The 14,169-nt window shown below is 40.9% G+C and overlaps 1 protein-coding gene across 1 annotated transcript in view; it reads right to left on the reverse strand.

The window, feature by feature from the left end:
- Positions 1-14,169, reverse strand: part of POLN (DNA polymerase nu) — a 135,867-nt gene that overhangs the window by 60,055 nt on the left and 61,643 nt on the right. The window contains exon 15 of the mRNA XM_089691520.1: positions 9,957-10,071. Coding sequence (XP_089547646.1) covers positions 9,957-10,071 — 115 coding nt within the window. The remainder of the gene's footprint in view (positions 1-9,956; positions 10,072-14,169) is intronic.

Genomic DNA, 14,169 nt, shown 5'->3' on the forward strand with positions numbered 1-14,169 from the left:
AACAATACAGACCCTCAGCCCCAAAAGACCCACTACACACCCTGTGCTAGGGGAACCTACAGCGTGCCCCACCAGCACCTGCCCTCATAGACTTGGGGGGCAACCAACCACCCTCCCCAAGCCTACCTGAGAGGAGCCTCACTTCCGGTCCGTGGAACGCAGGGCCTCGTCCACCAGAAGTCGCGTCAGACTTCCGGCCTATGGAGCGCAGGCCCCGCCCCCGGAAGTCTCGCCTGTTTCCTTCCCCCAGCGCCCTGCATGCCTGCACAGCCACGCATGGGGGAGAAGAAGTAGCCAGGCCCAAAGGGATCGGATGTCCAAACTCTCCGCCGGACACACCCAGCACCCCTGCAAATGACAGACTGCCACCACCGGTCCCTCACCTGAGGATGAAGGCTTCCACGCGCCCCACTCCACTCACCGTGGGGGGATCACGCCGGGAGAGGAGGTAAGTGCCTGGGCCCACACTCTTCCAGGACCGCCCCTAGAGTGCAGAGACCCCTCCAGGTTCCAAAACGTGCTCCTTCCGGATCAGGAAACACTCAAAAACTGGGGATGGAGGCCTGGAGGTCCGCCTTTTAAAGGTGTGGGGGATGGCGTGTTTCCTGACCCGGAGGGAGGAGCTCTACGTCTCAAGGGGCTGTCCTGAAAGACACAGGGAGAAAAGACGTTACAATCACTTTAATGCATTAAGCTAAAAAGCCTTCCACTGTTTGTGCCTCCTTTCGTCCCTAAACACTGTCTACCCACTGCTGTCCCCATTGGCAGGCCAACCTAAACCCTAATGAAAAACCTTTTCTGAAATCTGTGCAACTAAATAAAATGATCCAAAACGGAGGCAGCAAACCCAAGACAATTAGTGGATGATTGTTTTGGGCACTTGACTTGATAAGGATATATGAAGAAAAATATATTTTCTACAGATGAGTGCTGTGTGGACTGATCCGAACTGAAATTGGTACTTTCACTCAAAATTATACACTTGGTGGATTTAATGCAATCTCTAGGGAACTGTGGATTTTAGTTGCTTCCGTGAATACTTTGAATTACTTTGTTTTTACCTCTCTTTATTTTCTGTGTTTGTGTATTTGAATTGTGGCCCAACAAATAGTTAGGAATGTCTCATTTTATCTCCATAAAACTATGGCAACATCTTGCTATGTTGCTGTAGAGTTATCCTATTGATTTTAAACTCTTATTGCAGTCTTGTCTGAATTTTGTTCCTCTGCATCGCTATGCTCCACCCAGATGTCTCTCAGCTAGCAAATATTGTAATATGCTCACATTCAAAACACATTATTCATCTGCTCCTCCAATAGTATTCCCTTTTATGTCTCATTACTTCTCTGAAATGGATTTAGTTACTTGCAGGGCTGATCCTTTTCTGCACCATCACTCTATTCCTGTAATCTGTACAGCATAACAGTTCTTTTATACTTTTGTTTTTTTATCTGCACAGCTATGCCTAAAGTTGCCAAAATCTCTCAGATCTTCATGGCTGCTCACAAATTCTGCTTCTCAGTTTGGATACAATAATCTTTATTGTGTGACTTTGCACAACTGAACTTAAATTGAACTTGCTGTGGATTTTTAAAAGGAACATCAGCGCTGAAATGAACAAACTTCCTAACAACCTGCATAAACCTTTCATTTTATTTCAAACCATCTTATATTTGCTCCACAAGCTGATGAAGTCAGCCACACTCCTTAACCTCCCGCAACTTCGTTAACCTGTGGGAGCTTTCTGCATGGCAGCAGAATATCCACGGCAAATATTCATTAATCAGTCTGTTGCAAGTCATGTACTGTTTTATAAACCCTTATTTAGCAAAAAAATGTCTATTTTCAATTACCCATTTCCATGGAAACAGCTGGCCTGATTCTTGGCCAGCCAACACAGTAAACAAAGCAATCCTGAAGTGATCTTGATATCAGTAAATCACTACTTGAAGAAGTAGCAAAACCTCCTGTATCCAAGCAATGATTTACTAAGATTATATGCAAAGTTTAAATTAGAACTATGAGCCAAATTAAAATATGGCAAATACGACACAGTCTTGTAGTTGCATTGTACAGCAATTTTTGTTTTTCTCCGCTGCTCCAGTAACTGTTTTATTATTTGTTGATCCTGCCAGAAGATAGAATGATGTTTCTCTTTCCTTAACAGACAAAGCTGTATAGCAAAAGGAGAAGCATAAAACAGCTAGAGTCAGGCTTTACATTTGTTGGTATCTTACTTAAAGTGAAACTACAGTGCATGTGAGCACAAAAAAACAAAAACACTATAAAAATGAATTTCTAATATTCAACGCAAACTCCCTCATCCATCCATATCTCCATGCTTTATTTTATTGAGAAATCACTTTGAAAAACACCCACTGACATTTCTGGCGGTAGCCATCTTGAGTAAGGGCAGTTGATTCATGTAGCATTTACTTTCTGGAATCCATCTGCCTTTAGCTCAGGCATGCAGGGTGTGCTTAACTAAGAAAGCTCCTCCTCCACTCCTGAGGACTCCTGGGATGTATGGTATCATTTGCCTAGGCCAGAAACCAGAAAGTAACTGAAGAAAAGTACAAAAAGAGTTTAAAACAAGTAAATATGATATACTTTCCTATCTATTTAGTAATGCTAGCAGCATAAGGATCAAAAAATAGTAAATGTTGATTGAGAGAGTAAAGTTCCATTTTATAGTGGTTGTAAACCTCAAGACATGAAATATGAAGACAGCATATCCCTATATAGTGTGTACCCTGTTTTCCCGAAAATAAGACCTACCCCGAAAATAAGACCTAGTGCTATTTTTGGGAATTGCTAAAGTATAAGACCTACCTTGAAAATAAGACCTAGTTGTGATCAGGGCTTTTTTTCAGCCGGAACATGGCGGAACGCCATTCTGCCACCAGCCTTGTGCACACCCATATCTACTGTCTCTTATAAACACAGACACGTGGCTGAAGTGACAGCACCATCCGCTCCCACAGAACCTCCCTACCTCTGTACTCACTGTGGGACAAGGAAGGAACAGATATCTGCGGGTGCAGTATGCAGTGTGTTTAGGGTTGGGGCATCTCCTCCTGAAGCCTAATGTATGGAAGCCGATGCCCCAGGGGTGATCACCGGCCAGTGGGGAAGAGGTGGAGCGGCGAGTGCGCTTGGTGCACTGTGTGGGAAGATAGGACCCGAAACGGGAGTTACTACAGAGAGGGGCCGGCTGCTGACAGCTGTGTTTTGCAAAACTAGCTAACCATATGAGAGCAGTGGAGGAGGAGGGGGGGATGTGCAAAGGTGAGCTGCAGTCGTGTGTTGCAGAGGTAAATTGAGTCAGGTGAGTTGCAGACAGGGTGCATAGGTGAGCTGCGGCTGGGGGGGGGGGGTGCAACAGGTGTACAATAGGAGTACAGTGGTGTGATGGGGGTACAGGGGTGGAACTGATGTGCAATGTGAGTGCAGCAAGTAAAGATTACCAATGCACAGATGACTCTAGTCTACATAGTCTGCTTGGATATACTTATTTATTATGTCTGCCAGACACCTGATAAACACTTTTAAAATGTGCATATCACCAGCTTGCAACTGTTCATTATTGATCAGGACCACGGACAGCAACACACATTAGTAACTAACAACTGTAAAAAAAAAAAAAAAAAAACCCAAACCCACTCCCTGCGCTGTGCTGGGTGCTCCCATAAACTTACCTTTTAGTGTTCTTTTTTTTCTCTGTACATGCTTTGAGTATTATGAGTAAGGATCCAAGTGAGCTCTGGGACCAGAAAGGATGTTAGTCATGGCAGGGAAAATGGCACTTTACAGCTGTTTGATTTTTCAAACTCACAGCCACTATGTGGCTGTGAGCTTACTTACAGATTTTGACGGCCCCACCATTGTAGTTTTGGAGATCACTGTTAAAAACAAAAATGAACAGTGCCCTACCCCATAAAAGCCATGATTCCTATTTCTTGCAATAAATGGCCCTAACAAGCTATATTCACGTTGATTGATTGTCTTGTTATTAAAGTATAATTTAAAGGATAAAGTTCACCTTTCATAACATGTCACACCCATATTCAGGGTGTAACATGTAACATTATGAAAGGAACAGCCCCTGCTCCTCCACTTAGACAGTTATCGGGGGATCCTCTCCTCCCGCTAGCTTTCAAAATAAAAACAGTCCTCTGTGAATGAGAAAACTACAGGTACCAACAGCCTTAGCAGCTGTCAGCTTGTAGCTCTCAATGAACTAACACAATGCTGTGGAGCACTGTGATAGTTCACTGAGTCTTCCTGTCAGAGTGTGCCGGCTTGCTCACGACAAGTTGTGTTTCTACCAAACAGTTCTATTTTGGTTTCATCTGACCATATGACATTCTCCCAATTCTCTTCTGGATCATCCAAATGCTCTCTAGCAAACTTCAGACCGGCCCGGACATGTACTGGCTTAAGCAGGGGGACACGTCTGGCACGGCAGGATCTGAGTCCCTGGCGGCGTAGTGTGTTACTGATGGTAGCCTTTGTTACGTTGGTCCCAGCTCTCTGCAGGTCATTCCCCCTGTGTGTTCCTGGGATTTTTGCTCACCGTTCTTGTGATCATTTTGACCCCACGGGGTGATATCTTGCATGGAGCCCCAGATCGAGGGAGATTATCAGTGGTCTTGTATGTCTTCCATTTTCTAATTATTGCTCCCACAGTTGATTTGTTCACACCAAGCTGCTTGCCTATTGCAGATTCAGTCTTCCCAGCCTGGTGCAGGTCCTCAATTTTGTTTCTGGTGTCCTTCCACAGCTCTTTGGTCTTCACCATAGTGGAGTTTGGAGTGTGACTGTTTGAGGTTGTGGACAGTTGTCTTTTATACTGATAACAAGTTCAAACAGGTGCCATTGATACAGGTAATAAGTGCAGGACAGAGGAGCCTCTTAAAGAAGAAGGTACAGGTCTGTGAGAGCCAGAAATCTTGCTTGTTTGTAGGTGACCAAATACTTATTTTCCACCATAATTTGCAAATAAATTCTTTCCAAATCAGCCAATGTGATTGTCTGGATTTTTTTTTTCTCATTTTGTCTCTCATAGTTGAGGTCTACCTATGATGCCAATTACAGGCCTCTCTCATCTTTTTAAGTGGGAGAACTTGCACAATTGGTGGCTGACTAATACTTTTTGCCCCACTGTATGTCTCATATCTGCCAGTAGTTTTTTATACACAGTTACTGTATATTCTGAGACCCAAACTTATTTTAGCTTCCACTAAAAGCTCATTTTGCCACAGTGTGGGGGAAAGACCACTCACTCATAGGTCATGCAGTCTATTTTAAAGCACATTGATGGAGAAAAACAACTGATGTTCATTTTTTCCAGTTTGTACCCACATTAAAAACTGTTTTTTGTTTTTCCATCAGAAGTCATGGTCATTGAGGTCATGGTTATCTAAGTAATGACTCACAGAGGAAAGCCCAATGTAATATGTTTATCTGAGCACCAAAATACAGAGATCACGATTTATCCACTGAAGCACATTTGTACTCCTTTATTTGTCTGTCCTCATAGAAATGTACTGGGCTATTAATCCCTTAGCAACTAAAATGTTACAAATGTTCCAGAGTCATACAAAATGATAATTGAGTCTTAAGAAGTACTTTTCTGAAACCCCAAATCATGTTCAAGCACTTCATGCGAAACTGCAATTAACAGAGCTAGCAGAGAGGACAAAATGAAAGCTAATAGAAAGGATAAAATATGGAAAAGTACAATTTTAACTTAGATTCTCCTGCAAGCATGCTGTTCATGACTGAGGTCAAATGTTTTGTGACCAGAGGTTATTGATGACTAGATGCCAAAGCCAATTTTAGAGGAGTAAAACATGCATCTGTTAACTTGACAAAAATTCTTGTAATATGGATACCTTTTTTTCTGTGATACACTGCTTTACACCTAGCTCTTTTTAATTTTTGGCTGACAAACACTAAAAAAAAGCAGTTTTTTTTTTAAACTGTAATAGCAATAAACAGATGCACATTAACACCTTCAAACTGCAGTGTCATAGGTTTATTTTGATGCCTTCAGCCTGCATGTGAATGATGTTATATCGGTTATAAACATCACATGAAAGTGAATCATTCTGACTGGTGTCCAGTAGCCTTTGGGGACCAGAGGCAGCTGGGAATAAGAGCCACCAGCCTTGCAAAGTGTTACCTAGTAGCTCTCAAAGGGAGGATGTTTATTACTGTATCTCCAGCATGGGGCATTGTGTTGAGAAATGTTAAAATAGAGACTGCAGATGAAAAGGGGTTATGGGGGATGTGTAATGAAGCAAATTGTCTTTATTAGAAGCACAATGCTATTTGATGAAAAATGAGGATTTTTCCTTTTAATTCAGTGCAACATTTTATTAAAACACACGGGTTGATTTACTAAAACTGATGAACAAAGAATCTGGTGCAGCTGTGCTTAGTAACCAATCAGCTTCTAATTCCAGTTTGTTCAATTAACCCCCCTGGAGGTATTCCCGAGTGTAGCTCGGGGCAAAGTTTCAGCACCACAAGCGGTAACCCCGAGCTACACTCGGGAATACCTTGCAGCGTTGCTCCAGGATCTCTTCTTCACTTACCCTGTCCTGCGCTCCCGCGATGTCCCTCCTGCAGTGTCCCCGGCAATGTCCTTTGGCAGATGCCGGCATCTGTCATCTGGGTTCCGTTCCCTGTGACGTCAGGACATATGGGGACGGAACAGCGGGAAATGTAAAAATGTCAAAAAGTGACATTCACTAAATACACTAAAATAACACAGTAAAACATTAATGTATCAAACCATTTCACATACATTTTGTCCTGAGTGCTTTGTCCTGTGCCCTGCCTGCATTTTTACTGTTCTTTCTGCCTGGAAACTTAGAAAAGTCCATGGCGTCCAAAAAGTGTCCCTTTAGGTCAAAAGCGATTTTAGACCAGCTAGGGAACAGCGATAGTAAATCAGAACCACTTGCAGAATTGAGTGATAATGATTTGTGAGGAAATTCGTCATCAGACACTGAAAACGATTTTGCGACTTTGCTCAGCGATGTGCGAACTTGGAGCTCTATTTCAAATTTCAGTGTTTTTGGTTTGATTATATTATTGAATTAAATTTATTATTATATTATTATTTTTTTATGATTATTTATTAAATTATAATTTATGATTTCGTGTTTCAAATTTTAACATACCCGGGATGTTTAATAGACTCTTGATCGGACAGATTTCAGTGAGATATTCCTAAAAATGACAGGACTACAATAAAAAAATACATATTTCCATGCAAAAAAATGTATTGCTTTGAGCACAGAAATATTGACATAATCAGACCGTTAGGGAGGTTAAGCTCTGGCAGTAAAACATAGAAGCTCATTGGTTACTATGCACAGATGCACTGGATTCTGTGTGCACCAGTTTTAGTAAATCAACTCCACAGAAAATGTTAATGATGCACATCAGTGTATGTCTAAGGTGTATACTGTATTAATGTTTGCCAGTGCACAAAAATATGTATCTAAAAACTAGTACCAAAGCATGCTTTTAATACATGGGAATTGACCCTCAGAGCGCTATCATTCTGAACAGTGAATTCAATCGAACACTGTGAACATGCTTACAAGAGAGCACAGTGATAACTTCTGCATCTTTAGTGCCAATTCACACATGTGCAGTGAGGATTGAAGCTCAGGTTTCAAAGCTAATTGACACAGTAGCTGTTCAGCGGTTCAGGTCAGGTTTACATCAAGTTCAGAACAGGATCAGCTCAGGATTTTATCCTGTTCACACGTCAGATTTAGAAACGGTTCCCATAGAAGTCAATATTCAGTGCGGACTTTAAGGAGAGTCATGTCCGATTTCTGAGCAGTGCAGCCCGATCCAAGTATGGATTACAGGCTATTGACTTCTATGGGAACCGTTTCTAAACCGCATATGTGTGAACAAGATAAAATCCTGAGCTAACCCTGTCCTGAACCTGATGTAAACCTGACGTGAACAACTAATGTATCAATTAGCTGTGAAACCTGAGCCTCAATCCGTATCGCACATGTGTGAATCAGCTCAAAGTGCTCCACTTGTTTGTGTCATACCAATACAAACAAAAGAAATAAACATGAGCATGCCTAAACATTTGTAATTGCAACAATTTTCTGGGCAAAGTGGTGTATTATCTGACAGAAATGTAGAGGTGCCAATATTTTGGCCATAACTGTATCTCATCGTTGGAGTAATTCATCAAGAGTCATAGAACCTTGCAGCAGTTTCCTCCATTCTTCTCTCTCCATATCAACTTTTGATTCCAGTCTTCCTTGCATCCCTGTTTTGTTTTTTTTCATTCATGTGCGTTGGGTCATTGAATATATTTTTTTCAATCTATTCATGCTTTCTGAGCCTTAGCCAAGTGCACTTTTTTCATGATAATGGCTGCTTCCATTAGAGGCATATGAGATAATTATTTAGCAAGTCACCGATCTGCTACACAGCCACACAGCCATAAATGTTCATATTCTAAAAGGATTAAAGTTCACTTGTTAAGAGGACACCCTTTGTGCCACTGTTATTTTAAAGAAACAATGGCATAACAACCAACTCAGCTGATAAACTCCCTCCCCCACCAATATTTAAAAGACTGGAAAACTGGTATAGTGAAAAGCTGTAGTTTCAAACACACACTTACGGCTCATTCAGACAGCCAGTTAGTGCCATCCTTTGTTCAGATCCGCTGGCAGATGTGTGTAGGCAGCCCATAGAAGTGAATACAGGTGCAGTGGCTGCATAGACATAATGCAAACTTTGGACATGCATGTCAAACTGACATGCGGGCAGGAGCTGGTGCTTGGATCCAACCATTGGCCCTGCATTGTACTGTATAATGTAAGCATGCAGGTGTCTTAGATATGAGGCTTTGGGGGGATCAGTCGCACAGTTGGTAAGTATTACACACTATTCCTCTACCCCCACAAGCATTGAACCCTTGTAGTTGTGGGTGGGGGAGGCACTGCAGTGGTAATTTTTTTTTGTGCCTGGAGCACTTTTAGACTGGTTTTTATTGCAGCAGTATCTACTGTATTAAGCCAGTTCACATACACAAATATTTGTGTGTGTTTCTTAAGTAGGTTCGTATACGTATGTAAGAAACAAACATTTCAAGTCTGTAGGCTGCAGTTCAGCTTTAATACCTAATGTTACCATTGTTAGCACTTCAAAACACTATTAGTAGCAAACAGAAGAAAGCAAATGTCAGTCTAGAGATACAACTGGGTGGTGTTTACATACTGAATGGGTGGCCTTTATAGGCCTGCATGTACCTGCATTTCATGTCCAATGACTGATGTTATTTGTCTGCAAAACGAACCATAAATTGGAAAAAGAGAAGCAGAAACTCGGTGATTGTTATGGTTTTGTCTAGTTTCACCTGCTTCATAGCCATCACATACAACATCACATCGTACAGTACAACATAACTAGACTATAAGGATGAAGACAATAGTTCTCCATCAAGTCAGACTACACAGAGAAATATTTAAAAAAAAAAAATCAGTACTTTGCCCATACTATTATAAATATTTTTTTTTTTTTTTACATTAGCAGCCTATACTTGCCGTTCTTTCACTCCAACATCAAAAAGATTTGGGTGCTAGTTTTGAATTTCTGAAACTGGAAAGTTACACAGGGTTACGCATGGTCCTTCCCCATACTGGTGTGTTGCACAACAGCACACAGGCCCACTGCTTTGCCCCTCAGACATAATACATAATAATAGTAGGGGAAAGCGGGAGTGTCACATGTTTCCCATACCTGGAAGTACTGGATATTGGTTGGGACACTGGTAGTGGAGCGTGAGGAAGGCAAGTACAGACAGATTACAGTGTCACCTCAGCAATGAACTTATTGCTTTACCAAGCGTGAACAATGTACATATTCAAAAATCAGTAAATCAGGCTTGTTTTACTTACCACTGAGAAGCCAAATTTGCAAATATGTCAGTTTCCTCCGCTTCATTAAATAGTTTTAAAAGCTCAGGATCAGAAGAAAAGTGAGCGAGTAAACGCAGTTCTATCTGAGAAAAATCTACGAATTGATCAGAAAAATATTTTTACATAGACATTGAATTATTGTGTGATTTAAAAATAAATACTAAAGATCTAGACATAAGACTGTAGTTAAAAGATCTAAACATTTATAGGGTCATACCAGCCAACCCATAGGTTGTAGGCTAAATAACTCTAATGGTTGCTGGCATATTTCAGAGAATACAATGGAAAAAATTTAGTTTGGCCACATCACCTTTTCCCACAAATTTCCACTCCATTCACTGCTTTCTTCATTATATATATATATATATATACATATATACAAACACACAACCTCCTTTAGATGGGTATTTCCAGGAAAACAGGATATCTGGTTTCCCTAGAGCGGAGGGAATCACAGTGCTATTTAGTAGAGTGCTGTGAGCTGTGTAATAAATACACATACCCTAGGCAAGTATTGCATTTCTCTTTTTCTTGGAAATTATCTTCAGAGAACATGGCAGGTAGGTAAAGCTGGAGGCTTAAGAAAAAAGAGTTGCAAAAAGCGATCATTCGACATGCTGAAATCAGCACAAAATATAAAGATTCCTTTTGAATGCACTAACGTATCTATAACTCAAAGTGATCATGATCTTCTTTATATGCATTCAGACAAAAGGAGAACCCTGGTACAGACATATATTTTTCCAGCAACAAATCCTAAAACAATAATGGCCGCCACTCTGATCTGTTTGATATATGAAAAATTGGATGAATGGATTTCCATCACTAAAACCAGCACCTAACCCCTATTTTAGAAACTAGAAATAACAAGAATCCACACACGATTGTCTTTATTGTAGAACAACCTGCTATAATAAGACATAAGTGTTTGTATTACTGCGGCATTTGGCAAATGGCATTTGCTAAATGCATGCTTTACAGGTTTCCATGCTTAAAAATATGTAAACCTAACATTTCATATTCCTGATATGTGTCTGCTGTGCCTTGTACTTGTATGAAAAAGCATTATGTTCTCTTTGTATTGCTTCATTTGTGTGAAATCTCTGGTGTTCCTGCCAGTCCCTCTGCTTTCCTATTAAAAACTGATCATACTAGGCATGAGAGCACAGCGTGGTTAGTCCTCTAGCTATGTTGGGAACTTAGTGTGCTCTCCTCCAATGATCAGACTTGTGCTGGCATGCTCCCCCACCCACTGCCTTTCACTAGGAAGATCAGACCAGTATATTGCTGTTTCTCCACCCCCAACAGTTATGCAGCTAAGAACAGAGGGAATGTGATCACTTATTAAATAAGGGGGGAATAAAGGTATTTATAAAGTTTTTGTATGTGTGTGTATATATATATAAATCCAAAATTTCAATATTATTTTATTTTTACAAATAAATGAAATAGCAAAAAGGGAAAAATTATATACTTTATAAATAACTAATATACCAACATTAAATTGGTATTAAATCCAAAAGCAAAACATTTATTATATTGCAGCTTACCAGTTCTCAGATGTGGTGGCTGCATTAATTTTTTTAGGCTTTCTTTCCCTTAATTTGATTTGGTGATCTGGCCGGTAAAAGTCTTTGTTTTTTCAAAACAAGCTCTCTTGCAGATGTGGCTGCTCTTCCAGCTGTTATATAGCAAAAGATTATCTTCCCCTTTTATGCAATGCTGAACAGCAAGCTGTTTGTGGTCCACACTCCAGATGCTTGAAAAAAATAGTATTTTTGCACTCACCCAAAAATCCTTTTCTCTAAGTCTACTGACAATGCTTCATGATAAATAAGCAACCTGGAGTTAAACTGCTGTCTACAGGAGAAATGCCATTAGAGAAACAGAAAACTGAAGGTCAACCCCCTTGAGGCTCTATCCCACCCATCACATGCCTACTCAGTTGTAGCAAGAAGTTCACAGGGAGAACACTTTTATGGTGAATACAAAAATCCTATATTTTCTTTTAAAACAAACTGTGCTGTACTAAACAAAATTATAATGAACACACATAACCAAAGAAAGCTAAATGAAACTTGTGAAAAAGAAAAGTGTGGCCTTTTATAATTTAAATTCCATGTATTGAACTTGATTCTCCGCTGTAAGGTGGAGAATGAATGTATCCAACACCATTAGAGCAAACCGTCACCAGGAATATTTGGAGGCTTACCAAAAATCCATGACCTCCTAAATTAATAGAAAGGTCATATTACGCATGTAAAAAGATTCCTTGACACTTGGCAGAGCGCACTACTTGGTAGAAAATCAAATGTTATCATGCCAACAGATGTCAGTTGGACCTCCCAATGGGAATAAAGGGGATCCCTAAAATAACCTTCAGGCCGTTGTCACTCAAAAGGTGTCCTTTTATCATGCAACGGTAAATTACCACTGCTCAGCTCTCTGGCATTCTCAGAGGAGACAGTTCTTCTCTGAATGCCTTTTTATGAAGCGGTGTAGATTGCTTCTCCTAATGAGGAGAGAAGTGATCTACAAACGCTTTGAAAGCTAGAAACCAGCTGCTGTTACTGTAATCTCGTGAGATTACAGTAAGAGATCAGTCAAGCACAGTTTACTAAGCTGCGGTAAATTATCGCTGCTTTGTTTGCGGTTCCCCCGATTCTCCACCTCTGGGCTGGAGAATCTAGAGGGGGAACACAGATCACCAGTGAAGGGCTGACATCGCTCCTTCATACACTGGCATTCTGTGTGCTGAGATGATCAGCGGATAACATTTTCTCCGTTGATCATCTCTGTTTCCTAAACCACTAATGATCTGAGATCAGCAATGATCCTCAGGATCGCAGCTGATCTCAGTTTCATAAAAGGACACCATAGTATGAACCAGATTACAAAATTAAACACACGCACACACTTTCTACTGGCCAATAAGGAACACAGCTTGACGATGATAGAACAACCTAGAGAGGTCCAAAAGAAGCAGTAGCAGAGAGGTAAACCCTGATGGCCCTTACCACATCCAGGCAATGGAGAGAGTTGTCTTTGGGGTACTAGTGCCCAACACAAGGAAGGTAACACAAAATCCTATTTATGGTGAAAGGTCCTTAGTCTCAAAACAACCTTCTCTTTACGTAATATCAAATGCAACTCCTTACAGGACATAACTGATAACTCCTTCTAGCTGAAGAAATGGTCACAAGAAAGGCTACATTTGAGGAGCAATGTATGCAACCTCCTGAATCAAAGTACAAGTCCGGAAATTGTCAGCAATTGTTGAAAAAGAACAAACAGGGCAGACAGCTGACCCTTGATGATACAGGTACAGGCAAAACATTGTTCCACTTCCAACAAAAGTAAAGAAAGAACACGGACCACTGAAAAGGCATATGGGAAAGCCCTCAGACCAGTGAAAACAGGTTTTTCACATTTGCTGATAAATCTTATGGGATGTAGATGAACAAGCTTTAACGCGATTCTAAAGGTTAATTTTTTAAAAAATTTTTGTGGAAAATAAAAAAACATGCTATACTTACCTACTGTGTGCAGTGGTTTTGCACAGAGCAGCCCAGATCCTCCTCTTCTCAGGTCCCCCGCAGGCTTTCCTGGCCCCTCCCTCCTGTCGGGTGCCCCCACAGCAAGCAGCTTGCAAAGTACAGTATCAAAAGGTTTTCTCAGAAACTGTATATGCTGTCATAACATCATCTGATAAGCAGAAGCGCTGTGGACATTGTCAACTGACCGAAACAAAAAGGCCAGGATTGTCAATCGGAATAAGAAAACAACTGCTGCAAAAGTGACTGCAGAGCTCAATCTCAGTCTTCCAAAGCCCATGTTCACAAAAACTATGCAGAAGGAACTCCTTAAGCAAAACATTCCTGGCCAAGCTGCAATTCCCACACCACTAGTGACAGATAATAATGCTCATAAGAGGAGAGAGTGGTGCAACACCCATAAATCATGGACTATCAATCAATTGAAGACTGTAATATGGTACGATGAATCAAGCTTCACACTGTTCCCAACCACCAGACACGTTTTTACGACCAGGACTGTCTTGTGCCAATGGTAAAGCATGGTGGCGGCACAATGTCAATGCCAACAACTATGTACAAACTGGCCGACCATGTGCACCCCAACAGTGCCATTTACTAAGACGATAATGCTTTGATTCACACAGCTGGTGTTGTGA

This window comes from Staurois parvus, unplaced genomic scaffold (genome assembly GCF_062004578.1).
Source record: "Staurois parvus isolate SC_StPar_1 unplaced genomic scaffold, SC_StPar_1.0 ptg000564l, whole genome shotgun sequence".
NCBI classification, from domain to species: domain Eukaryota; kingdom Metazoa; phylum Chordata; class Amphibia; order Anura; family Ranidae; genus Staurois; species Staurois parvus.